The 25,578-nt window shown below is 39.8% G+C and overlaps 1 protein-coding gene across 13 annotated transcripts in view; it reads right to left on the bottom strand.

Annotated features, from left to right (window-relative positions):
• Window positions 1–25,252, bottom strand: part of DEPDC5 (DEP domain containing 5, GATOR1 subcomplex subunit) — a 48,658-nt gene extending 23,406 nt beyond the window's left edge. For 5 of the 13 annotated variants that reach the window (XM_075719344.1, XM_075719345.1, XM_075719346.1 and 2 more), the window contains exons 1-24: window positions 24,741–25,252; window positions 23,901–23,988; window positions 23,072–23,118; window positions 22,493–22,578; window positions 21,603–21,686; window positions 20,899–20,948; window positions 20,308–20,377; window positions 19,883–19,961; window positions 18,885–18,946; window positions 17,387–17,456; window positions 16,940–17,012; window positions 16,112–16,215; window positions 15,722–15,796; window positions 14,716–14,850; window positions 14,172–14,233; window positions 13,992–14,065; window positions 11,124–11,193; window positions 10,545–10,581; window positions 9,691–9,811; window positions 8,371–8,591; window positions 6,593–6,796; window positions 5,946–6,081; window positions 4,130–4,227; window positions 761–826 (exon numbers count right to left, since the gene is read on the bottom strand). In XM_075719344.1, the coding sequence (XP_075575459.1) occupies window positions 761–826; window positions 4,130–4,227; window positions 5,946–6,081; window positions 6,593–6,796; window positions 8,371–8,591; window positions 9,691–9,811; window positions 10,545–10,581; window positions 11,124–11,193; window positions 13,992–14,065; window positions 14,172–14,233; window positions 14,716–14,850; window positions 15,722–15,796; window positions 16,112–16,215; window positions 16,940–17,012; window positions 17,387–17,456; window positions 18,885–18,946; window positions 19,883–19,961; window positions 20,308–20,377; window positions 20,899–20,948; window positions 21,603–21,686; window positions 22,493–22,578; window positions 23,072–23,118; window positions 23,901–23,988; window positions 24,741–24,798 (2,170 nt within the window). In that variant the 5' untranslated portion in view covers window positions 24,799–25,252. Of the gene's footprint in view, window positions 1–760; window positions 841–4,129; window positions 4,228–5,144; window positions 5,155–5,945; window positions 6,082–6,592; window positions 6,797–8,370; window positions 8,595–9,690; window positions 9,812–10,544; window positions 10,582–11,123; window positions 11,194–13,991; window positions 14,066–14,171; window positions 14,234–14,715; window positions 14,851–15,721; window positions 15,797–16,111; window positions 16,216–16,939; window positions 17,013–17,386; window positions 17,457–18,884; window positions 18,947–19,882; window positions 19,962–20,307; window positions 20,378–20,898; window positions 20,949–21,602; window positions 21,687–22,492; window positions 22,579–23,071; window positions 23,119–23,900; window positions 23,989–24,740 lie in introns of all 13 variants that reach the window. The other 8 variants (XM_075719348.1, XM_075719349.1, XM_075719356.1 and 5 more) reach the window with 4 other exon arrangements.
• Window positions 25,253–25,578: the final 326 nt, after the last annotated feature.

Raw genomic sequence — 25,578 nt, 5'->3', positions numbered from 1 at the left:
ATAGTAACTTGGAAAGCAATCCTTCCCCACACCCTTTCCTAGACTTATGTTGCAGTTTTGAGATTAGAGAGATCTAAAACTAGACATTAAAAAGCAAAAGCTAACTAAATTGTATCAAATCATCAGTTCACTACTGCACTACATTCTAACCTGCCTCAAATGATCTGTATCAAGGCACTTGGCCAACTATTAATTCTTAACTTCTTGTCATAGAGATCTTAGAGACAGAAAGTTATTTTACTATAAAAATGTTAACATCAATGGCAGGAACACTGCACTAGAAAGTAATGCAGTACAGACTGCTATAAAGAAAATGTTTTCTTAAGCAGTCAGACACTTGTTTCTGTATTAGATGAAGACAGATATTTCTCAATAAACAGTACCAAATTCAGAAACTGAGTGTACTACTTCTACTTCCAATTAGCTGGTGCCAAGCAAACTTTTCATACTGAGAAGCAGGTAAGAGTTCAGCAGCTTTAGCTTTTTGCATAATAGTGTCTGGTAAGGAAAGAATTTCAGATGTAATATGACAACCAGTTTCACATATTGTTAAGAGATACAGAACTGCAATCACAGTGAGATACACAGTACAGGGAGATGCTGCAAATTACTGCAGGGCAAAATAAACTACTGCCAAAAGCCAAGTAGGCTCCTCAGTTTCTTGCCTACCACCTCCTGATGCCTCCATATATGTACATACCCTTTCCCTCCCTGTCTTCCCACTCATACAAACTCTTTTCCAAACCTTTCTCCTGCTTACTTGGATCTGGAGAGTTAGAGACAACATCTTCTAAGGAATCCTTATTCTGAGTTTTGAGGTTCATCCCTATAAGAAAGAAATATGTATTTTAAGCAATTACGCACTTCACTTTCATTTCAAATAGAAATAAATCAAAAGCATGCAAATGTTTTAAGAATACGACATTTCTCTCATTGGAAAGAACTCAGGGTTCTGCACAGCAGAAAAATACACAAAGCCAACTAATGAGGAAAAAAAAAAGACATCTTGGATGAAATTCTAACAGTTCATTAGAAGTGTTCAGTAGCTAAAAAACAAGCAAAACCAACCTCCCCAAAATGGTGAAACACATCTTGGAAAGTAGATGCCATAAAAAAGCAAATAACAAAAAAAGAAGAGTCACCTGTAATCATTTAGCTTGCTAATCTCAAGGTCTCAGCAGCTAAGTACTTTTAACTGCATTCAATACTTGAAACCAGAATCTTTTTTACTGGTTTCTTCATTTTATGAACAAAGGATAAGTTAAGACAAAGAATTTCATAAAACACAGGAGCAGCAAGAAAGGAAATTACAACAGACTTTCACCTGGTGGGAGAAGAGAACCCCTATATAAGATTCCAATTATCTAAGACTCTAAAGAATCTAAGTAATTTATGAAAACCATGATACAGATTTCCTCCAATTCCAACATTTTTAGGCATAAACTACCAGTACACATCTCACCTCTCTGCCAGGGGGCGGGGAGGAGACAAAACAACAGTTGATCTTCTTGATTCAGCAAATACAAACTACCTTTTTATCCCTTGCCAGGCTAAAAATTTGAAAAGTATTAATTAAGCCTTCAGTGCCCCTAAATAGGTCCAATATATTAATTACAGACTGTTTAAAACTACCATGTTCTGAAAAGGCAGCAACTTCCATTATGTTTCAACCTGTAAGATATACCTTAGTCCATACTTCACTAAGAATAGTAAGGAAGTTTTTATTCATTGTGAAAGGAGATAAAATGATAGCTATTGAAGAGATGCTCAGTTTTTGAGCAAAATTCAGTTTATTCAGTTCATACTAACTTTAAATAAAGACTAATAAGGTACTTAAGACTAATGAAAATTTATATTTAAGTTTTGACTGGGATCCCAAAACTGGGATTTTTCTCACTGTCAACTGGATTCGTGCTAAGCAGCCTATTAACCTGGAAAACAGATGCTAAAACTACAGCTCAGTGAACACTAAGCCAACATGATGCTATGGTACCCCTTGACCAGTTCTTCCTAGTCCCCCTTTCACATCTGTCTGCTGTATTTGCACCAATATTTGTGTAGTTACAGTGAAACAATCCATATAGCAAAGAAAAACCCCAGTTACTCTTCATTTGGATCAGTTCCCTGAGATGGTTCACCATGTAGCTGTATAAACAGCCGTTGTGGCACATGAGAGGAAATGAGCAGCTAAGGAGACAAGAAAAATTGCTGGCTTAAAAGGCATTTATCAAAACACAAATTTCAGGAAGCCTCCAAACATTTAAAAGGAGTCATTTTTATAAAACTAGTTTATGTAGATTTATCCAGGAATTGATATCAACATCATAGCTGTTACTCTAAATAGCATTTACTAACAGAAAGGATGGTTATCTGCTTCCATGATGATGCCAGTAAAACAGTAGAGGAGCTGGCTCAAATTGGCATTCATCTTCCACCAACTCCACTGATGCCATCTGCCATCTAGTTAGGGAATTGCAACAAGATTTATTTGCTCTGAACTATCATCTACCATCTGCTGGACAATAGAGACAACATACTGAATGTCAATGTAAATAGATGGAATGATTTTTCACTGTGAAGCGCATGTTGCAGCAAAACATGCTGTGGGCAGCAGAGGAGAACCAGACTCACTGAGAAATCATATTTTTGGAAATAAAAAAAAAAAAATCCACTACAACTGTTTCATTTCATAGGTGACTCAAACCATAAGGGAGAAACATAAGTCAAATCATTGAGTCACAGTGTGGCAGCTACAGATGGCTGAGGGTGTTTAGTCAGGGAAGGTGCTCATAACGACTTTCAAAGACAGACACGGATTAACTTCCACCACATACATGATTTATATCCAATCTACAGACACAAAAGACTTCTATAAAATGCAAGCATGTTTATTGCCACAATATGCTCTGCATCTATATTGTGCAAATTGTATCCAGCAGCTGAAATGCAGTTTAGCAATTGTGAGAACAAACAAAGACTATCTGGAAGGCAGGGGGGAAAAAAAAAAGTAAAGCAAGAAAATTAGATGTATTCAGATGAAATCCACAGAAAGAAACAACAGAACAAAATCACTTTTAATGTGACTACATGAACATAAGACAAGAGAGACACAAGAAAATCGAGTCTGCTAACTTCTTATGGCTCTTCAAAGTATGAGCATAGGGGAAAACATACTTGTTTTCATCCAAATGTAATTCAGAAGGGTGATTTTTTTTCTTTTTTAAATAATCTTTAAATTGGTTTTGAAGAAAGAAGTCTTGAATGCTAGAGTCCAAAAGATCAATTTTTTTTTTCCATGTGCCTATCTAAAAAGCATGTCAATAAAATCAGAAGGTAGGTTGCAAAAAAACAGACAACACAACAGAATGGTTACTGTGGCACGTAGTTCAACTTACAGGATTCAAAAGAAATGTTGAAAATTTCCACTAATTCAGGTGTCTGGGTAAGGTAAGAAAGACAGTGCTAATCTTCAACTGAAAGTACAGATATGTGTCTTCTCTCAAAAATGAAATATTTTGGGCTGTGCGAGTAACATTTAGTATAAGCAGTGCCATGTTCAAAGTGCCTAAAATCTGGAGAAAGTGCATTTGTAGATAATGACAAGAAATGCTAGAAACACTGAATCCCAGAACTTACCACGCAAAATAATAATAAAAAAAAAAATATTCAAACAAGTTTCTTAATCCAAAGGGGGACACCTTAAGGCAACCCCACCCAGAAGAAAAAGTTCTGAACAAAACCAGTGCATATTTAGTTATTTTTTGTGTCTGGATGTCAGTGCTTTGTTATTATGGAACTAAGCAACTGCCTGAGAGATTATCACATGCAAACAGTGAGCATCTTTCTATACTAAAGTTTGTAAGACATCCCTAGAGAAGTAGACACACATCAAACAAAAACAAAAAAAACCCCAAACCAACAAACCAACCCAAAAAAATACCACACACCAAAAAGTCCAAGTAAGAGCATTCACAGACCAAAGTTGAAAACTGTTTTTCCATTATTGATTCTTTCTATTTTGTAATGCCTGGCCCGCCCACCTTCCATGACAGATGGCTCTATTACTTTGTCACTGCTAATAAGGAAGGGCCTTCTCTCCCAACTCCATGCTCTATCATTGCTTTGTTACCTGCACCATTGCTTCCAGCCAGACCATTAGAGTACTCTTCTGTTTGGCTGAAGCTCAGGAAAGAGGCACTGTCACCTGGATGCCGAGAACTGGTATGTCTGGAGAAAAACAAAATAGCCTGTATTACACAAACTTTCTTCACTCATGCCATTCCTTGCTTTTAACAAGAGCTGATATAACAAATAACAAGTAATCAGCCTGCCATCTCAGCTAAGCCAGTGGTGAAACCATGCTCTTAATGATGTTTGCAGAGATGGTAATAGGCACAAAAACAGCACGGAGAAGGCTGTAACAATATTCCGTATCTGTCCATACTGTTTGTTCTTTGCCTCTAGCACTAACCAAAGCACTATGTTCACAGGGCAGTGGAAAACCAGCTACTCATATACCTCCCAGAAGAGAAATAAAACTTAGCTAGTTATTTACAGATCTGATTTCATGGTCTATAAAACCAATATTCCAGACTGAGCATATTGCTTTGGATAAGTACATCATCCACAGAGACCACAGAGAGATCAAGAAAAGAATTGTCAAGAAAATTACATGAGACTGGCGTTAATTACAAGATACTTTAGCACACTAGGATATACTTACAAAGTAAATAAAAAGGCAATTTTTTTTTTAAAGTAGAACTAGGGAACAAAGTTGGTGAGGATGATGTCATATTAAAATTATACAACACAGAAAGATTAGAGTATTCTAAAGGGCAATACAAAGTATAAGATCGGACAACAATTTTCCTATAAAAAGGAAAAAAAAAAAAAAAAGCATGAAAGACTAATTAGGCAGTGCAATTTCCTGAAGGACTGCTTGAAGATAGCAGGAAAAAAAAACCCAAAGATGAAAAAGGCAGAAGGTACCAGCAGTGTCCTCACTCACCCTGGACATCCAGAAACAATATGTAACACAAATTTCTATAAGCATACCAGAGGGAAGAAACACAATGCAGGAAAGATACCAAAGTTAATGATGAAAGAGACAAACTTATTGGCAATTCTAAAGTTGCCTAAGCTACCAAGATGTTTCTGGTAAACAACATTTAATAATGACTGAAAAACATGGCCAAAATATTGTCAATAAAAAAATAATCAGATAAAACACGGGTAAGACAGTATCTGGAGATTGGTTAACAACTGCACGGCTTGAAAAATGGCCTAGGTGAAGTGAAAGATCTAATTTCTCTCACTGTAAAACCAGCCTCCCCACAACCATGCCACATCCAGCAACGCTGGGATCTTTTTCACTTCTCAGAGCCAACAATCAATATAAGCTTCCAACACTGACCAAAGCTTGTTTTTTTAAAAGAAAACTAGTTTACGAACACAGATACTTTCATTTGCAGTCCATCCCCGATGTTTATGACGGCTGTACTTCTTACATGGGGAAGACAGGACTGAATGGATAGCACTGAAATTGCTCAACAGTTACTGTGAGGCAAAGCTATGCCCTTTGCTAAAAAAATGTGCTGTTCTGGGACGAAGGTCACAGTATTGGGAGAATAAGTCAAGAATTAAAGACACAGGCTTTTATAAGGCAATTTTCAACAATTACATGAATTACACATCGTATTGCTTGTGCACTGCAAACTCTCTGTGATAAACTACCACCTTCCCCAACTTAGGGGAGGTAAACCATCTCCAGCCTTGCCAAAAGACCTTTATATCTCAAAAGTATATCCTGCATATGTGGCACTGACACAACATATTATTACACTTAAACATCACAACCTGTAACTGCCTTACTGTAACATGTATAATATTTTAAGGAAAAGGGACGTTCATGCAACCTCTACACAGATTCATCCTAAGGACCTCACCTGCCAGTTGCCTCATGGTAAGCCAGCTCCAGCAGCTCAGCAGAGGAATGTGTCAAATCCTGCTGCCCATTGCCCTGCATTTCCGCCATATTCTGACGGGTTTGATGATGGATCTGGATAGCTTCTCCTGATGGACCTACAGTTACAGTTTGATGATTAATCACCTCATCTGCATTGATTCCTCAGTTGCTTCTAACCTCCTTTTGTCAACACTACAGGCAATGCTAACGGAAATTAAGAAAACATGTTTACGAAATCGTCAAAGACTTGAACCTCTGGCATCTTCTCTGAAGTCAGTAAAGCAGAATATTCTTTTAAACATTTTGGAGGGCCTGCTTACAAGGCGCTAAACAAATACGAGAACAATTCTGTATCTGAAAGTCAACCCAAATTATAGTTATGATTCACTATAACAGCCTCCATCTACTATAAGACTGTTCCACAGTACCTGATGCTGCAAGTTTGCCAATAGATTGTAATATTTTCAAAAAAAAGGATCTCTGATTTACCAAGCCTATACACTTAGTTCAGCCTCTGTTACAGTGCAGAGTACTTCAAGATGCCAGAGTTCACGTTGGTTCTTTTGTTGTGTTAATGTTTGGACAAGGAAAAAGTAACAGCAATCTAACATGCTATGAAACACTTACCCACAGGAAAAGTGTGCATCCAGCGCCTCCTGTTAGATGTAAGTTTCATGGGCATGCGGGATGGGGCAAACGGGTTTATCAGTGCTCGCTGGGGTGTATACCCCCCAGGCCGAATATGCAGCATGGATTCTGCACTGCCAACATGAAACCTCCCAGGGGCACTGGAGTCACGTTGCTGAGACTCCAGCATGTGCTCCAGGACATCTAGAAAACACAACTTAAAGTCAGTGTGAGATCATGCAGAAGCCACGCAAAAGAGAATGAATTGCTTAGTGATATAAAGATTCCCCAGGGTAAGTGGGAGTAAGGAATGCTGAGGAGCAGGCAGGCAGGGAGAGAAGCTGAAAGCAATTCCAATCCAGTCTGCAAGTTACAACATAAACAAGAATCCGGACAAGAAAGAATATTATTTCATCTGCCATTGCAGCATTGCTCTATACTGTGTCACTTTATACTAAATGAAGCCATAATGAAACCACTTGCTAAGTCAACTATGAAGAATTACTCAGAGCTTTGAGAATTCCTGAGAAATCAAAAGGCTGACACACCAGAAACTTTAGGATGAGTACCAAAGACATATCAAAGACATAGCTACAACTGAGCAACATACACCTTTTTTGTAACATTCAGATTTGACCACTGACATAAGGGATTACTTCAGGAAGACATGGGACACAATCTCAGCAAGCTAGCAGTTAGTCACTACTGTTCAATGTAGAACATCAGTACAGTTATTTAGAAATAGGAGAGAGAAATAAACCAGAAGACTAAGTAGCAATTACTCTGTTCAACAAATGGAAATCCCAAAGAGAAAGAAGGGTCTCATTTACCACTCTATACTGCCAACCAGAATATGTGAAAAACCTCAATTACTCTGACTCTTCCCTCCCTGCCAGTCCTATTCCACACACATTCCCACTCAGTTGCACACCTTCAGATGGGTCACAAGACTATCCTTCAAACAAAAGGAGTATAAACAAAACGTGTATATTAACTGACAGCAGGGGAAAACATGAAAGGCAAATGTAATGTGAAGTACACCGTTTGACAGCAGTTCCACACCAGTAAATCCAATTCCTGTAACAGGATAAATATGGTATCATGTGTCATACAGTGTGACATAAAAAAAACCATAAAGAGCCCTCAGGGATAGATTTTTACAGAAGATCAGGCAATTGCAGAAGGAATACAATTTACCTAGAAATAAGCTGGGTTTGTGGAAGATACCACATACTGTCTGAGAACAAAATTAAATTGGAAGGAAAAAAAGGAGACTGTCAGTACTGCTAACACACCAAGATAGCTCAGCAGTACATTGTCAAAAGGAAAGATCCAGAAAGTGACTCTTAATGACAACAAATCCCCATAGAGAAAAGTTATAAGCAGGAGCCCCCAGGGCTCACTACTAAGGCCAATTCTCATTTGACAGATTATAGGTGACCTGGATAATAAAAAGTTACTTGTATATGTCCACATTTGCAGGCAGGCACAAGAGAATAGTCAAATATTAAAGAAGGCAATAGACAAGGGAAAAGAGCAAATCAGTGTCAGGACACTTCTATTTAGGACAAGCCAATAAAAAAAAGCAATGGAATTGGACAAGGATAACAAAGGGAAAATGCACATCCAGCCACAGCTGGAGCTGCGGAAAAGGTGTACCATGAATGCTAATATAAGCACCATCTCCCCTGTGCTGCCTGGCAGTGGCCAGCACAAACTTCCATCTTCTGTCTCCCCTCTCACCACCTAAGGTACTTTCCCATCTGCCTTAGGCTGACCTCTGGTGCTGGTATAGCCCAAAGAGCTGCTGACTTCACACTGGTGCAGATGAGGCCGTGGGATCATCAGGATGTTGGAGATTTTGCCCAGTGAGCTGTCATCAGAAGCCTGGCTCCTCACCTCCTCTGGGGGCAGCGTGCGGCTCTGCAGAGAAGGGCTGCATGAGACGTCATAGGAACTAGAGCTCTTTCTGGTACGACTTTCTCTCTCCCTCACGGACCTGCTGAAAACAAACAGATATGTCCAGTGGTATGAAAAAGAGATTAATTCCTGGGTTATCAAGGATAATGTGGGCTTGAACAGGCCCAAGGCATGTAAAAGACTCAGTACTCAATAGGTGAACTCAAGAAGAGGACTACAAGGAAGCTATTTCTATTTTTTTTACTATGTGGGTACCATATACTTTTGTGCATCATACAATAGGAGAACAGAACACTAAAATGCTTCCAGCACAATGGCTGTGAAAAGAGCATGCTCAACTCTTTATGTAATTCTACAGACACCACACCAAACTGGTAATTTAGATGTGGTCTAGAAGATACTAGACCTGAGCCTACAGTGCTAGGAACACATAGCTATAGGGAAACTACTTGGAATTATTAACTACATTAAATCGTACTGCCATCTTCCAGCATGGATTTCTACAAGCTGTTCATATTAACAAGTGAGTCCGTATGCACAGCTTCCTCAGATTTAGGCAATACTACTGAAAGAAGGAAAGCAAAAAGAAATACTTCAAAACAAGTTCATCAATCCTGTATTCCTGAAAAAGCACTAAAATTTATAGGTTGTTCAATTAATTTGGCCAGGACCTGAGGATAATTAGCCTTTCTTCTCAGAGGAAAGGCCATAGAATATTTGAGAACCTGCACTCAGCTTCTCTGTTTCTTCTCTCATTCAGAAAAACACCATTTTCAGGGAAGATACCCCATCACTCTATGTTCAGCACCATTTACTAATCAGCGCATCAAACTAATGCTATTTCTACAGCTCTGTGCAAGTCTATTGTGCGAGTACTTTCTTACCCAGCTTGCAAAATCTCCTATAAACTTAGCAAAGAAGACTAGCTTCATTCTACTTCAGACAAAATTAAAGATGTAAGGAACAAGTATACTTATGCTTTTTCTTAGATCCCACGCACTATCTTAGAAGTAGAATACCAGACAGCCAGCCATAAATGCTAGCTACAGATAAAGCTTTTTGTTCAACTGTAAGCACATGGAGCTTAATTCTCCTTATATTTCTCAAAGCATTTTATGCATCAAGAAATACACCATAACATGGCTACTCTAGAACTAGTACACTCACAAGCCTCTTACCTGAAAGTGGTACAGCGCTGGGCTCTGGATGGGCCTGGCAGTCTGAACACCTGGGCATCATAGCCATCATAATCTACCTGGATAGGCAGGGCATTCTCAGCATCTTTTGGAGCCCCTAATGCTGAAATAAAAATCATACAGCACTGGAACTAATTTCAAGAATGTTCAAGATCTGCAAGGTAGAAGTATCCGACTAAGAAACGTATCTATTCCAAAATAAATCACATGAAAAGTCTCATGAGCGGAACAGCTGGAGCAGCTCAATTATCAAAGTTGGTGCCTCTGAACCAGGGTTGCTGAGGCCCTAATATCTTTCCCCCCTATATCCAAGACATTAAATTAATAATCAACAAATCAATCCTTGTACAAACAGATGTCTCAAGTTCCCTCACACGGGAATTGCACATTTTAAAGCATCTTTGAAAGAGTGGGCAGCCTCACTTTTAGAATGTACACCTTCCTGAAACAAGGTGGTATTAGAAGAATGCAGGCTTCTCCCACTGTAATTGTGGTCATAGCACTGACAACATCCCAAGCTAGTGAATGCCCTCCTGTCCTACTCCCACAAACAGTACCGTTAGCATGCCAGCCTGATCCTATCGATTCCTCCAGCCAGGCGACAAGCAACCAGGACAGAAACTCACCCCTCCATATTAGTTATTTGCCAAGAAGGCAACTGATATATGCACATTAACATCCTGAATAACGACTATGTGGTTTTGATGGTTTTCTGCAACAATTGTTCCTTCCCACATCTCATCCGTAGTGTTTTTGCTGAAGTGTCACTGTCTTACTACAGCCGTTTGTTAGTTTGGGAGTCAGTGGGTAGACCATTCCAGAACAGAATTACTCACAGGCATCTCGGTTATTCTTTGCCTTCTCAGTCAGTGGCTGGAGGGTCCAACAAAGGAAGTGAGAAGTGACCAAACAAAACAAAAAAAAAAAAAAAAAAAAAAGAGACAGCACAAGAGAAAAGACAGAGAGAAGGGAGACAGTCAGCATGTTCTAAGGAAATATCCCCCAGTATGATCAAGCACTGATGACTTAAACTTTATCTTGCTGACTCAGTGAGGCAGCTAGACCACTTCAGAAGTATTAAATACTGATACTCGGTCACAAACCTGTGTAAAAACCACATCTTCGTCAAAACCTTTCTTTCTCTCCACAGAGTTCTTTGTTACAGAATGAAATTCTAATTTTTATGGTGGCTAAAACATTTCTCACCTAGTTTCGTCTTAGAAAGGAAATACTAACAAACTAGTCCCTCATTCACAATCCCTACAACAATCATTACAGCTTTGCTTTCACTGTCTTTTAATACAGAAACTTAGCTACAGCTGTTGGAATACTTGCTAGGAAGATTCTGATGCTTGGCTGAGAAAAGGTATCTGACAGGCTAGTACGAAAAAAAGATAAATCAGAAAGGTACCTACTTTCCTCCCTGCCAGCTTGATCCGTGGAGTGAAGCTGTTACACAGGAGCTGACTTTTGGATGTGTAGAAACTGAAAGGAAAAACAGGGTGGTTCAGCTGTCTTCTAAGAACAGAACATGGCTGGTTAGCTACACAGCAAAGAGCCCATGAATTTGAGCTAGCTATTAGACAGAGAAAAGGGGATACCTTTCTCTGCATAAGACAACATATGGAAAACACTGACGGACGGTTAACCTGAAAGAAGCTACTCTTTCCTTAAAGACCAGCCTTTGAGACATACTGCCTCAGTCTAGACCTCTTCTTAATATGCTTACATCTGCACTCCCCAGTTCACTGCCTCTTTCTACAGAAAGGTATCCACTTTCACTATCTATACAGTACTGTGCAGTTTACATGACTTTCCCCCTAATTTACATGACAGTACAGACTCACATCAGCTGCTTGAAAACTACAAACCTCCTCCTATTTGAAATAATCTATTCATTCAGATCTGTTTCTTGTCACCTGAATCTTTTACATACTGCTTTCTTATAAGCCTTCAAACACGTTTTTCATCTATGGCAAAGTTTAGATGCCTTCCAGCCACTCAAAAATACTAGGTATAAGCAACCCATGAATAGTAAATGGTCAGGACAGTCAATTAATGCATGCAGATAAAATGAGGTATTAAGAGAGAGGGAAAAAAAAAACAAACCAAAACCCTACAGCAGAACAAGGACTGAGGAGGTAGCTTTCATCCTGAGCCCTGATCTCTGCATAGGGAAAGAAGAAAGAGTATTATGGCACAGATTGCTTCACTACAAGACGTGGTAGATTTTCTTTCTGCTTTCTGTTAAACAATGCAACAGTAAGCCTCAGTGTTTCCTGCAACTGTTCCAACAGATGCAGATGACACCAAGTTGGGTGGGAGTGTCGATCTGCTGGAGGGTAGGATGGCCCTGCAGAGGGACCTGGACGGGCTGGACCCATGGGCCGAGGCCAACTGTATGAGGTTCAACAAGGCCAAGTGCCAGGTCCTGCACTTCGGTCACAACAACCCCATGCAACGCTACAGGCTTGGGGAAGAGTGGCTGGAAAGCTGCCTGGCTGAAAAGGATCTGGGGGTGTTGGTAGACAGCTGGCTGAACATGAGCCAGCAGTGTGCCCAGGTGGCCAAGAAGGCCAACAGCATCCTGGCTTGTATCAGGAATAGTGTGGCCAGCAGCAGCAGGGAAGTGATTGTCCCCCTGTACTCGGCGCTGGTGAGGCAGCACCTCGAATACTGTGTCCAGTTTTGGGCCCCTCAATACAAGAAAGACATTGAGGTGCTGGAGCATGTCCAGAGAAGGGCAACGAAGCTGGTGAAGGGTCTGGAGCACAGGTCTTATGACGAGCAGCTGAGGGAACTGGGGTTGTTTAGCCTGGAGAAGAGGAGGCTGAGGGGAGACCTCATCACTCTCTACAACTACCTGAAAGGAGGGTGTAGTGAGGTGGGTGTTGGTCTCTTCCCCCGAGTAGGTAGTGATAGGACAAGAGGAAATGGGCTCAAGCTGCACCAGGGGAGGTTTAGATTGGATATTAGGAAACATTTCTTCACGGAAAGGGTAGTCAAGCATTGGACCAGGCTGCCCAGAGAGATGGTGGAGTCACCATCCCTGGAGGTGTTCAAAAAAACAGGTAGACGTGGCACTTTTGGACATGGTTTAGTGGGCATGGTGGTGCTGGACTGATGGTTGGACTGATGATCTTAGAGATCCTTTCTAATCTTAATGATTCCTAGTTTTTACTTTCATTAAAAATAATCCAGCCACCAAGCCAGGAAAAACGAAATTGCTACTCCACCCTTAACTGGTTTAGTGTGGACTTCGTAATGTTAGGTTAATGGTTGGACTGGATGACCTTAAAGTTCTTTTCCAACCTAAACGATTCTATGATTCTATAACATTTATCCATGTTATCCACATTTTCTTTACCTATAGCTGTTCATTTGCAATGTATTTGTTTTCACTAATAACCAATCTAGTTGAAATGACTGCATTTTTTTGTTTAGCTTCCTGACTTCCTTCAAGCATAGCTAAAGGCTAGAACTAACTAAGCTGGAAAGATAGCTTAAGATCAAGACCTTTTCCTCTGCAAATTGCCAAAATCATCTCTGATAGTGTCGTGGTTTAGCCCCAGCCAGTGACTAAGCACCACGCAGCCGCTCGCTCACTCCCCCTGCCCCGATGGGATGGGGGAGAGAATCGGAGGAGTAAGAGTGAGAAGCACTCCTGGCTTGAGATAAGAACAGTTTAATAACTGAAATAAAGTAAAATAGTAATGATAAGAATAACAATATAATAATGATAATAATAATATACAAAGCAAGTGACACACAATGCAATTGCTCACTACCCGCCGACCGATACCCAGACAGTTCCCAAGCAGCGATAGCTGCTCCCCGGCCAACCCCCCCCAGTTTATATACTGAGCATGACGTCATATGGTATGGAGTAGCCCTTTGGTCAGTTTGGATCAACTATTCTGGCTGTGCCCCCTCCCAGTTTCTTGTGCCCCTGGCAGAGCATGGGAAGTTGAAAAGTCCTTGACTAGCATAAGCAGTACTTAGCAACAACTAAAACATCAGTGTGTTAACAACATTCTTCTCATTCTAAATCCAAAACACAGCACTATGCCTGCTACTAGGAAGAAAATTAACTCTATCCCAGCTGAAACCAGGACAGATAGTTGCATTAATGCCATGAGTTCTGCAAGACTATTATAATATATATCTTTGCTTTGCAAGGAGAGGAGAGGAAATAAACAATGAAAGAAGAAAGAGAATTCAAAAGATTATAAAGAGGAAAGCGAAGCAGAAGTGTTTAGCAAAGGCTGATAGAGTTAACCTACCTATGGTTTATCCAGTGTGGAATATTGTAGTCATCACCCAGCCTGGAGTCACCAGGTCCACAGCGATTATGGAGCTGTAAGAGTAATTCAGAAGCATAGAAACTAGTTGTGTCTAGCTAGTCACAAAATGAGTAACATTTCTAGTAGGAGCAGAAAGAAGGGAAAAGAAGCATGCATTACCTTAAAGAGTGGTACAGCATGCAATGGTTGTTCTCCCATGCATACCAAGTCCACACCTATCCCTGTAAACAAAGAAGAGCAGAGTTCAGCTATCTACCAAGCAGGACTGATACGCTAAGCCAAAACAGATCACCAGTTTGAGCTGAAGGCCCAATTTGTACTCATGTCAGACGTTAATATGTAATTATACTGAAAATGGTAGTTAACGGTCCCATGGTATGGTTACAAACCAACAGTGTGGTTTAGTTTACTGAGGATATAAGGAATGTTTCTTCGAAACTAATGCAAGTCATGCAAGATTACCCTTTAAGGTCTGCATGGACAGATGAAGTTGTCTATCACAAACAAAAGAAATTAAACACCTATAAGTTCTCTGCAAATCTGCCTATTTCAATATGAAGTGTGGACACAAGTCTTCCAGCTATAACCCTTGTTTCCAGAGTACACAAGTTACAATAGATACTTTTTCAGAGCAAGAAAAAGGTAGAGCTTTTCCAAACATATCTGTTTGCCTTCATAAAGACTGCACAGTATCATTATTTACCATTGTCTATCATCCGCTGTTTGGTTAGAATCATAAGGAGTCGATCAACTTCAAATACACCCACACCAGGTGTGATAACCACAGACATCTGGCCAGTCCGATCAAAGTTCCGGTTTATGTAATGCTTGTCAAACACTAGAAGAATGAATTAGGAAATACTTAAAAGAAAAAAAGATGCTGGATAGTTTTTTTTTTCAGAGCAAGGGAGGTGACTCTCTATTAACAGTGGTATTAAACAAGTTTCCACAAAGCACATGCAAGCATGAGAGCTTGCATACAGCCTTGTCCAACCTGTAAATGTTAATAAAGCTACAGGAGAGAGAGGAGTTAGGGCAGAATAGGAGAAAAGATGGGAACCAGATACATAAAAAGGAATATTTTTCTCATATGCTTAGTGTTTCCTTTATAACATCTCAAAAAAAACCCCAAACCAACAAACCAACCCAAAAAAACCCCAACAAGGTAAAGTCCATCACTAATCATTTTAAATAACATCCTGTGCTCCCTCCCATAGGAGTAAAAAGACAGTCATTAAGGTGACAGAACTTCCAACACCTGATGTACAGAATCACAAAAAGCAGATCCTTGAAGAGCCTTTCCAGCCCATCAAATCCACCTTCCTGCTAAAAAAGATGGGTCAGCTTCACCTAAACCACATTTGATCTAACCTGATTTTGAAATGCTTCCATAATTCAAAATTTCAACTTCTATTTCAAGAGGTTATCATACAGATACACAGCTAGAAGAAAAAGTTTCATCCTAACAAGGCCCCGTAAATGGGGGCCTGAAGCCTGAAATACCCAATACTCAGTTACTTGAGAGCCACTGGTTTTCCAGACACACACAAGAAAATCTCTTCTGAGGCTGCAAATGACCATTTAACCACCTAATATTCCCCTCCTCTTCACAGTGTTAAGGAACAGGCAACAGAAGTCCACACCCATTTATTGGCAGCTGCTTTAACAGTTCCTCCCCTGTACATTTTTATCCGTTGTTCGTAACTTACCATTGAATGAAAGATTTATGGCCTCTAGGTAGTTCCCCTGTGCTGAGGTAGAATTGGAACCTGGAGGAAAGCCCTCTGGACAAGTGTTCAGAAGGAAGGAGAAAAAAAAAAAAAAAATTATCATCTCTGTATAGACTAGTTTTTTTAAAAAAAAAACCAACAACAAAATAAAACCGCTTTTGTAGTAAATCCTATCACTCCAACAAAATACAGGCAAAATTGGTATTGGTATATGTCACTGAATAACTCAAGCAAAATAGGATAGCCAGGAGAGCACTAAGTAGTACAATACCAGACTCCTACTGAAACTAGAGACTTTACAGACAACTTTCAAAAGAAAAAAAGAGAGAGAGAAAAGGGTAAAAGCATGGGAAAGGAGGATTCTTGTACCTGCTTGCTCTAGTCGTACCAACACAGGATACTGGATGAAAAGCTTTTTAATGGTCACAAGCAATGAGGTCCACTCTTCTCGTCTCTCATTCTGAACTACAACTCTAGAAAGAGCACAATTTAATGAGGATCATGAAAGGAAGCTATGAAGAGGAAGTGGGAAGCTATAGAAAAAGCAACGCACAAAAAGGTGAATGTTTCTTCCTTCTGCTAGGCAGCATGTTAGAACTACTGCATACTTGTAAGCAATCACTAAGGTGTGGATGCACACACAAAGCTGGGCACATCCCCAGCCAGAATAAACTCTCACTTCTAAATGGGTGATCAACATTATATGTCAAATAGCATCACTGTTCTGCAAAGTAGTAAGACTGTTAACAAGTCCAAGTTCAGAATCAAATGACAGCTTTGACAGCTGCATCTGTTGCGACCATCAGCCAAAGAGCTCCAGTACCTAACTGGGAACACTTGTGGTTTCGGCAATGACACCATCTGTTCTTCAACTACTCAAGAATGTAAAGATTTCAACAATAGCCAAGCCTTATGCAAAAACTACTCCCAACACTACAGAACTTTTTAAGCTTACTGACAATTCCAACAGAGCACAGACAACACAGTATTCACATGCACGTGGAAGACTGGCTTAGCAAATATGGGTGTGCACTCACAGATGGAATGGGGACTACTCATCAACTTGCTGCCAGTTTCAGACTGTTTTTCACTATCTTAATTCCTTGCAAGATCCTATAGTTAACAACATGATATTCTCCACGCAAGTTGCACATACACTGTGGGACAAGAGGTGAAAGAACAGGGAGGAAGACATACTTGTAAAAATCTTCATAGAATCTTCCCTCATGATCCTGCTGAATTGATGCACGATGCGTTTCAGGAAACTCATCTGAAACAGAAGCAAAAGCATGTATTATCCTATGCTCTTGTACAGAAATGACTCATCTTTTCTAGTAAGTAGCTGTTATTTCCATTAAAAAAGAAAAAAACTTTGACAAATATAAGATCTCCTACACTATTAAAATTGCTTTTAAAACAGTATGACAGCTTGAGCATGATGAGGAAAATTTGCCATATATTCTTCTATGCAAGGTTTTCACTGCAGTCCTTTCATAAGAATGGCTGTGTATCCACTGTGCTTGGTAGGGGACACTTGGGCATAAAAAAATAGGGGAAAAAAGTCACTGGCAGCCTGTAACCAACTTTCAAGAGAGAAGGAGATAGGTTTAAAAACAGAAACATGAAAATACAGAATTTACATACCCATAGATTTTGCTTCATAAAATGTTCTAGAAAATAGAACCACTGTCACTTCATGGCTGCAATTCTTCTCCTGTCCAGAAGAACAGATGAAAACCTTAAGGGTCACATTCAGTAGAAAACTGTGTATATACACACATATTAACACCCTCTTTCCCCTCACACCTAGGATCAAAGGTAACTAGAAAAAGGTAGTCTGCTGTATTAATATATCTACATGAGTGTTGCATATGCGTCTATGAAATAATATAATGGTCTGTCCTGTAGATTCTGTGCTTCTAGGCTATATCACATTTAACAGGAGCACTCTCCACTAGTGTCTAAAGAAACTCCTCTCTATAGTTGCCAAGATACAAGATTTTTGTTTAAAAAATAAAGACAGATGACTCAATTTGTTCATACATACTCACAGCAATTTGATATTCTTATTTGTTACTGTTTAGAGAGATGCCCCTAACAATTCCAGAGAAATAAAAAATTAAAAACTTCACCGAACAGTTACAGTGCTAATGCATGCAATGGAATTAAGCTGTGAAGAGTGCACTGGCCATCCCCTCGAAAGGAAAAGCTTGAAAAGCCCCATGAGCCCTGGCATCACTCAGGCCCATATCCAACATGATATAGTAGTACTAAAAGCAAAGCAGGCATTTTGCAGACATGTCATGTAGGGCTCCTAATAACTCTCCAATGGACAAAAAGCACAATGAAAATGAGACAAATCTGTTGGGCATGCTCCTGCTTTCCTTGATATTCAGGACCATCAAGAGCTGTACTATGCATAGATGTTATACATTCAGGATTTCAGATTCTTTTACCTTGTCCTGCTATTCTTTCAATTTAAGTTGCAGATTTTATATATGCCTTTTTTGAGTACTGATATGGTTCTCTCTTAAGTCAGTGGAAGTCTGCTGCAGGACTGCTAACAGCAGTTGCACCTGGCTGAGCCAGATCACACACGGAGACAGGAGACAGCTCTGGGTCATTCAGCCATAAAAGGTAGTGAGGCTTTGTTGGTTTTTGAAGCAGCTCACTTTCAAGAAGCTTGCACATCATCAGTGGCCCATATACTACAACCTGGAACCCCCTCATGCTAAAAGATAGCAGCACTAAACAGATTACTCGCTGTACCAGGGAACTAGAACTGAGTCCTAGAACAAATAAAATTGTGTAAAACAGACTTGTGCATTACTGCACAAGCACAAACAACCGTATCACACGTTTAGTGACTTCAGTCCAGTCAGAGCCTCCACACAAACAAATTGTATGATACAAACACAGCAGATAGAGCAGATCAGCACTGGGATCACTTGGCGCATATACGATTTAACGCAGATCTGCAGTAATGACTCTTTTGATGCCCAGGAGCCACCTCTCACAGTCCTGTAAATCTTAGCACTGCCTGACACAACCTGGGTCTTCTTCAAACTGGCACATCAATGGGCTCATTAAGATGGCATTATCTTGTTCTTTCAGAACAGAATGGACTCAAGCAGCTATTTACCTTCCATTTTGTGAAGAGGTCAGCAAGAAAACCGTTCACAGCTTTCTCAAAGTATAGGTCCCCTGCAAAGTAAGCATCTCCAAAGCATCACATAACAGCAGTTACTTCAACTATGGGATATATTTAACCCTGAGATTCTAGGACAATTATTTTTATCAGAATCAAGAGTAGCTGTGTGCATAATGAATGCTAAAATCACTAAAGCAAAGATGATAAAACGATCAAAAAACATGACTCTTTCAGGGGATGTAAACAACGCACTCTTACTGTCAAAAGGATCTGACCTTTAAATTCATTTTTCCAACACATTCGCAACATGCTGGGAAAGCATCTGTACTATCTTTCAGGCATAGTATGCACAACTGATCCCCTGCTCAGTTTTGAATAGTTGCCCAGTTACATATGCCTAAACACATGGTCAAAGGAAGTAGTAAGAGTCTGGCTAAAGAATTAAGCCAGCATAAAAATAGGACAATGACACAGATAAGTGACTCATTCTTAATGCCTAAAATTTTAATACTTCTAGCTGACTCTACCTGGGCTAAGGCAGGGTTTTTGCTTCCTCGCTAAGCCAAAGTCAAGAGAAATCTGAAACATCAAGGTTCTCTTTGTACAGGACTTCCATACATTTCTGGTTTCAGGATTCACACAGGCTTGCACCTGCCCTCATCACCAAACATGCTTATATCCACAGAAAACCTTTCCAAGGTTCAGTCAGTTGGCCCCCTTGATTTCATCACTGAGATAATGGTACCCAGGCCCTACAGTAGAGACAGGAAAATTATGAAATACACAGGAGACAGAAAAGCATGGCACTGCAAGTAAGGATCTAAGAGGGTGCCATAGTGCACCTCAGAGCACTGCCTAGGCCAAAAGCAGGATATTTTAGATTGCTATTAGTGGCAGAAAGAAATAGTAATGGCAGTTTTCTAGTAGGGGCAGAAAGGATAGCTGCTACCATCCACATTCACAATCAGGCAGGTCAGTTACCTACATACCATAAATATCAAAATCCCACATTTCACAGCTCATCTGGATAAAAATATAAACCATGGCAGAAGTCGAACGGAAGACCACCTGCAAAGGAATAAAAGATCCTATTTAAAACAACGTACCTTCACTAAAAGGGCCAAATGCAGAAGTTAACTACAGAGCAACTCATATGGCTGTGCCCACTGCATCATAGGGAATTTTCCCTTTAATGTGTTGGCATTTCAACAGCCCGAGTAATTCCTAGGGCTGCCAGCGCAGAAAAATTGAAGTTTATTAATCATTCATTCGCCTGAATTTATTGCCATTCTTCACCTTACAACACAGCCAGTTCAAATGACCTGTACAAATCTGCAAGCAAGACAGAATTACAAGAAACCCAGCAAGGAAAGGAAGGGAAAAACTTCCTCTCCCCTGTTCCCTGAAATCTTACCCGGGTGTCCTCACTGATGTATCCGCAAGTGACTTTCTCACTCTTTACCCACAGTTCACCTGCCTGTGCCCTGGAAGAAAAGAAGTGCAGAATATTTGCTAACCAGAAGATGAGAGAATCAATATTTGAGCAAATAAGGGATGTACCAAAATCTGCATTCAAGGATGACTTGAAGACAGAGTAGAAGTTTATTTGGTTAAAACCTGATCTTTAATCCAAAAGATGTCAAAGAGCCATTTCCCTCTGCATCTGCACATTCCTTGTCCCTTTGTTACCTCAACAGCACCTGAAGTAACCCTCATCTGAACTATTAATACATATTGGGAAGGGGGGAAAACATTATGAGACATGAAAGGAAAATTATTTGGCATTCATCAGAGGCAACAAGTGTGGCTGGCTGTCCTACTATTAGCTTCTTCCACCCCAAATCAGATAGAAGCCTTCCCCCCACCCTGTGGTGCGGACATAAATCTGTAGAAGAGTAAGAGAACAATAAAATGTGAAGGTTTTTTCAGAGAAGATTCTCCAACTGGATACTCTGGACTCATCTAAAGTAATAAGTAACAGTAAGCCCTCAGAGGGGGCACTGACCTGATACCCGCAAATTCAACTTTTTGGGTGACATACGCACATGTGCTGACCTAAGAAAGAATAGTTACAGGTGTTAAAAGAACAGCAGGCTCAGAGTAAGCAGACCATTTCACAAAAAAAACCCCCAACATTCATGCTCAAACACCTGACTTCTGCCATAAAATCACGAAAACCACTGAGCATATTCACTACTAATATCTCAGCCTACAGAACCTCTGCAACAGACACCAGAAAATAGTTTTTAACACATATGAAGTTTTATTGGGTTCATTTGCCTAATTCACTGCACTTAGAAGAGCCAAGACTGCACTTCAGAGATGCAGAAACAAAATATTCTAATAGTTGCTTATTAAGTGGTACTATCGGAGAGGGGATACTTTAGCATACTTCTACTTGAAAAACATTTGGATTCAATTCCTTCCAAATGTAGTAAACCATTAACTTTCAGAATGTAAGAAAAAACCCTCAACATTAGTAATTAACGTTACTGCAACGGAGTAGGAAATGATGAGATCATTTTTTCCTGCAACACGTTTCTCCAACTCTGATGTACCACTTACAGCATAAGCTCCTCAGGAGCTGCTGACACTGGTCTCGTCCTCAGTTTTCTATATTTTGTAAAACTTTTATTTTCTTTTACAGCAAGCAAAGAAAAAGGTATGTAATCTCCTCCACCCTACACATAAGGACAGTAGAGGCCTTACCAAACTTTTCTTCAGTCGCCACATATCCCCACGCCCAATATACTGATCTTTAAAGGTCAGCTCCACCAAGTCCAATGTCACCTCCTGGGAAACGGAAGAAAAACAGTGCTTAGGTTTTACTTGTTGTTTCTAAGTAGCACCCTTCAATCTGTTCTGTTAAGAACCAAATGTTACAGAGAGGGCCGTTCTAAATCAAGTCAATATTCCTAACAGATGCACGATAAAAGGGAAGTCCCACCAGAATAACCACCAAAGTTGTGCACATAACTGGAACTACTGTGAGCTGCAAGACACTGCACAATGTAACCAGAAAAAGCCCAAGAACTAAATCTGTGATACAAGTCTCAGTGCAAACTGGAAGCAGAAGCAAAACAAATTACTTCCATTGTTCATACATTAAGGAAGCCTCGTTTCCTGCAGATTTTTGTCTTGTGCTGAATGCAAGCTCCAACTGAAGCTCCTTTGATACCTAGGACACTTACAAGAGATGCCTCTCTTACAAGGCTCTCTGGTGTCAAGTAATGCAAATTCATGCCATAGTTCTTCTTTTGACTGTGACACTTACTGTTTCACTTTACTCTGCCTGGTTACCTTGAATTTCTAGAACTTAAAAATATTTGACATTTCTAAATTTCTATCAAGCTGTGTTGAAACTGGTCCATAGACTTCAAAAAGAGAGGAGGGATGGTAGGGACAGAAGAAAGAGACAAATAACAAACAAACAAATAGTTCAATTGCCCAAGCCTCATTTTCTTAGGAACGAAGGCTAAATACCTTCCAATAAAATATAAATGCCTTTTTTTCCCAATACCACTGTAGATGGAAATTCACAGGGCTTTGATTTGAGCTAAGTGAAGGGACAGATGGAAAAAAGTTGCAAAGCCACACACCTTTGGGTCAACAACATTCACATGGACATCCTGGTATGGCCGCAGTCGGAACACTTGTGCAACTGTCTGATCCACACTTATAGTTTCTGCCACAAAAATGAGAAAGGACAACAGAGAAGTGAACATCCCCAAAAGGTTTCAAGTGGTTTACAAGTACAAAAGCAATACAGTGAGATTGCCATGAAACACTTAGGGCTTCAGCAAAAGATAACAGCTTCTTTCAGCTGTTGCCCCATTTAAGAGTCATTAAAATCAAAGTAGGCAAGATAAACTCAAAGTTTATGCTGAATTAATTCCAGCAAGAAGAAAAGCTATACAACCAGGCAGAATGCAGAAACAAAAATTTAAGGCTAAAAAGCCAATTTGCTTTAAACCATACCCCACATTACTCAAACAAAAGCAGATTTTAAATTGGCTATTAATTTTCTCATAAAATTATAATCCTTCCATTCCTAAATAGACAAAGCATTGATTTTCTTACAAAGTTAAAATATGTGCATTAGTCAATCATAGGCACAGACCAATCACATAATCTTTGACTGTGATTTTACTATGCATACTATGAGTCTGGAGTTTTACCTTTCTGCAAATCTTCCTTAAGTGACTTCACTTGTAGAAGCAGGGGACTAGCATACAAAAAAGAAAAAAGGTAGACAAATTGAGATACCAACAGTCTACTCTGGTAAATCACTCTCTCAAAACTATTTAGCAACATGGAGCATGGGATAAGCGAAAGAGAAACTTCAATATTTACTAGAAAACTTCACGTCATCCTCTCTGCCTGTCACCCTGCCTTGTTCTTTATAGAATCATAGAACGCTTTGGGTTGGAAGGGACCTTTAGAGGTCATCTAGCCCAACACCCCTGCAGTGAGCTTTATACCTATTATAAAGTACTCTTTAGGTAAAGATGATACTCTAAAATGGGAAAGTAAGTCACAAAGGAATTTCTCAGAACCTCATACAAGTATACTCCTACTTTTCAGATACAGGCTGCAGGATGAACAGCTTCATATAAGAAAGTTCATGTTTTTATAGACAACCAGGAAGTTTTAATTTTGCGTGGGATATACTATAGAATGGAAGAATAATCAGCAATAATCAGGTAACAGCAGCTCTATGAAGAGGATAAAGACATGATAGACTCCATATTCAGGTGTTACTTGCCCTATGAAAGGTGAGCAAACTAACACCAAACACAAAGAATTCCACAAAATTCAAGGAAGAGCTCCTGCTATAGTTATGCCATTTGCTTTTCTTCAGGCAGAAAAAAAAAAAAAACGCAGCAGCATCCTGAAGCAAAGTTGTATCAGCTCTAAGAGCTTCTCACTCTAGAAGCCACTGCACATGAACATGCCTTTTCAGTGCTCTAACCACACCTGACCAATATCAGCAAGAAGAGAATTCACCTGTATTCATCATTGGGATGTGCAATTTCCACAACATCTCCCAGCTTGATTTGAAGAAATACTTTAGGATTCACCACCAGTTCATCATCTACAAGACATGAACAAATGAGGAAAACCACAGTGAACAGATATATACCAAACACAAGATGACTGCATGTTCGTATGCAATAGCTTACTCTACATTAATACGCTAGCCCAGAATCAACATGTCAGCAATGCATTATATTCACCACGTGACAGTGCTCCCAACCAGCCACTTCAGTCTGGCCACTCTTGTGGGCAAAACCTTCTCTTTCAAATCACAGAACTTTCACAAAAGCTTTGTTCAGCAAAAGGGTGTGCCTTAATTAGGCAAGCAGAATCTTCTTCTGTATTTTTCATATAACAAGCACCAACAGGAAAGTAGATAGCTATAGAATCTTAACAAGCTTTATTAACATGGTATGATTTTAAGTCTAGAAGTAGGGAACAATCAAATAAATGACATTTCTCTTAGTACACAGAAACACATCTACACGCAGTCACAAGCCACTGACTTGTCCGTGTCACTTATTAAGAGTGACTGAAATACAAGTTTAAAACAAAAAGTGACACAACAAAAGGTGGAAAGGTAGAATAAAGCAATTTTATTTTATAGGTGCGATCTCATTCTGTTCTGACGAATGCAATTTTATTCTGCTGTGTCTTGCTATTAAAAAAAGAGATCTCCAAACTCTGGCTGGTAATACTGCTTCTCACTGAAGTTCCATCTTCACTGTTTTGTTAAAAAGATCAATAAATCAGTTAATTGCTTTCAATTAAGAGAGTTCTGGTCTCACTTATCAACCAGGAGATACTGACCACTGCCTCCAAAACCCTTCTTATGTATGACGAGCTTGTACACCTTGTTGGTTCTCATCTTGAATTCCAGTTCTTCTCAGCTGCTTTGAGTAAAAACAGTTGAAGACATCTTGCATATCTAGTATGGAAATGAAAGCAAACACAGATCTCCCATCATTACAAAACCATTCTTTATACTCTCTGTGTGAACAAAGGATGTTGTACCATCACATAGTCAAGAATGCCACACCTGAAAGGCAGGCACATTACAAAGTTTAATAAACATCAGACTAAAAGTTTAGTAATGACCCCTTCTACCAGCACACCTGTCAGAGAGCCAGTACTGCTCTCTAGAAGGATCTTTTCTATTTCAAGGGTAAATTCTGAACCCTGCGTTAAATGCATTAAAATTAATACCCAGACTTATGCCCACTGCCAATTGTATCTTCTGGTTTTGTCATTCCACCTTTTTCATGCGTCTTTTTCCCGGTCTTTCCTAGCCGCCGGCACCCACAGCCGATGACCTCACAAGGACGCGGCAGAGCCGTGGCCAGCACAGGGCAGCGCTGCAGCCCCACAAGGCCACGCAAATGCTCGCGCTGAGGCACCAACTGCATCCACAACTGCGCTTTTCCTTCCTGCCGCTTCCACTTGAAATAAAGCATATTTCAAAGGAGGACCTTTACAATTTACTCTTTTTAAAGTGCGTTTACACTGGAAATTATCAGTAGGAATAAGGTTTTCTTCATAAATCTATAGGCACGTTATTAAAATATAAGCTCTTCGGGTTACAACTGTGCTCTTACACCACATCAAAATGCAGAACTTAGAAGTATGCCTTTCAAACACGCTAAAGCAT

The sequence above is a fragment of the Pelecanus crispus genome, chromosome 11, assembly GCF_030463565.1.
Source record: "Pelecanus crispus isolate bPelCri1 chromosome 11, bPelCri1.pri, whole genome shotgun sequence".
Taxonomy (NCBI): domain Eukaryota; kingdom Metazoa; phylum Chordata; class Aves; order Pelecaniformes; family Pelecanidae; genus Pelecanus; species Pelecanus crispus.
Note: the sequence above shows the minus strand (reverse complement) of the source record. Positions and strands in the feature narration are given on the sequence as shown.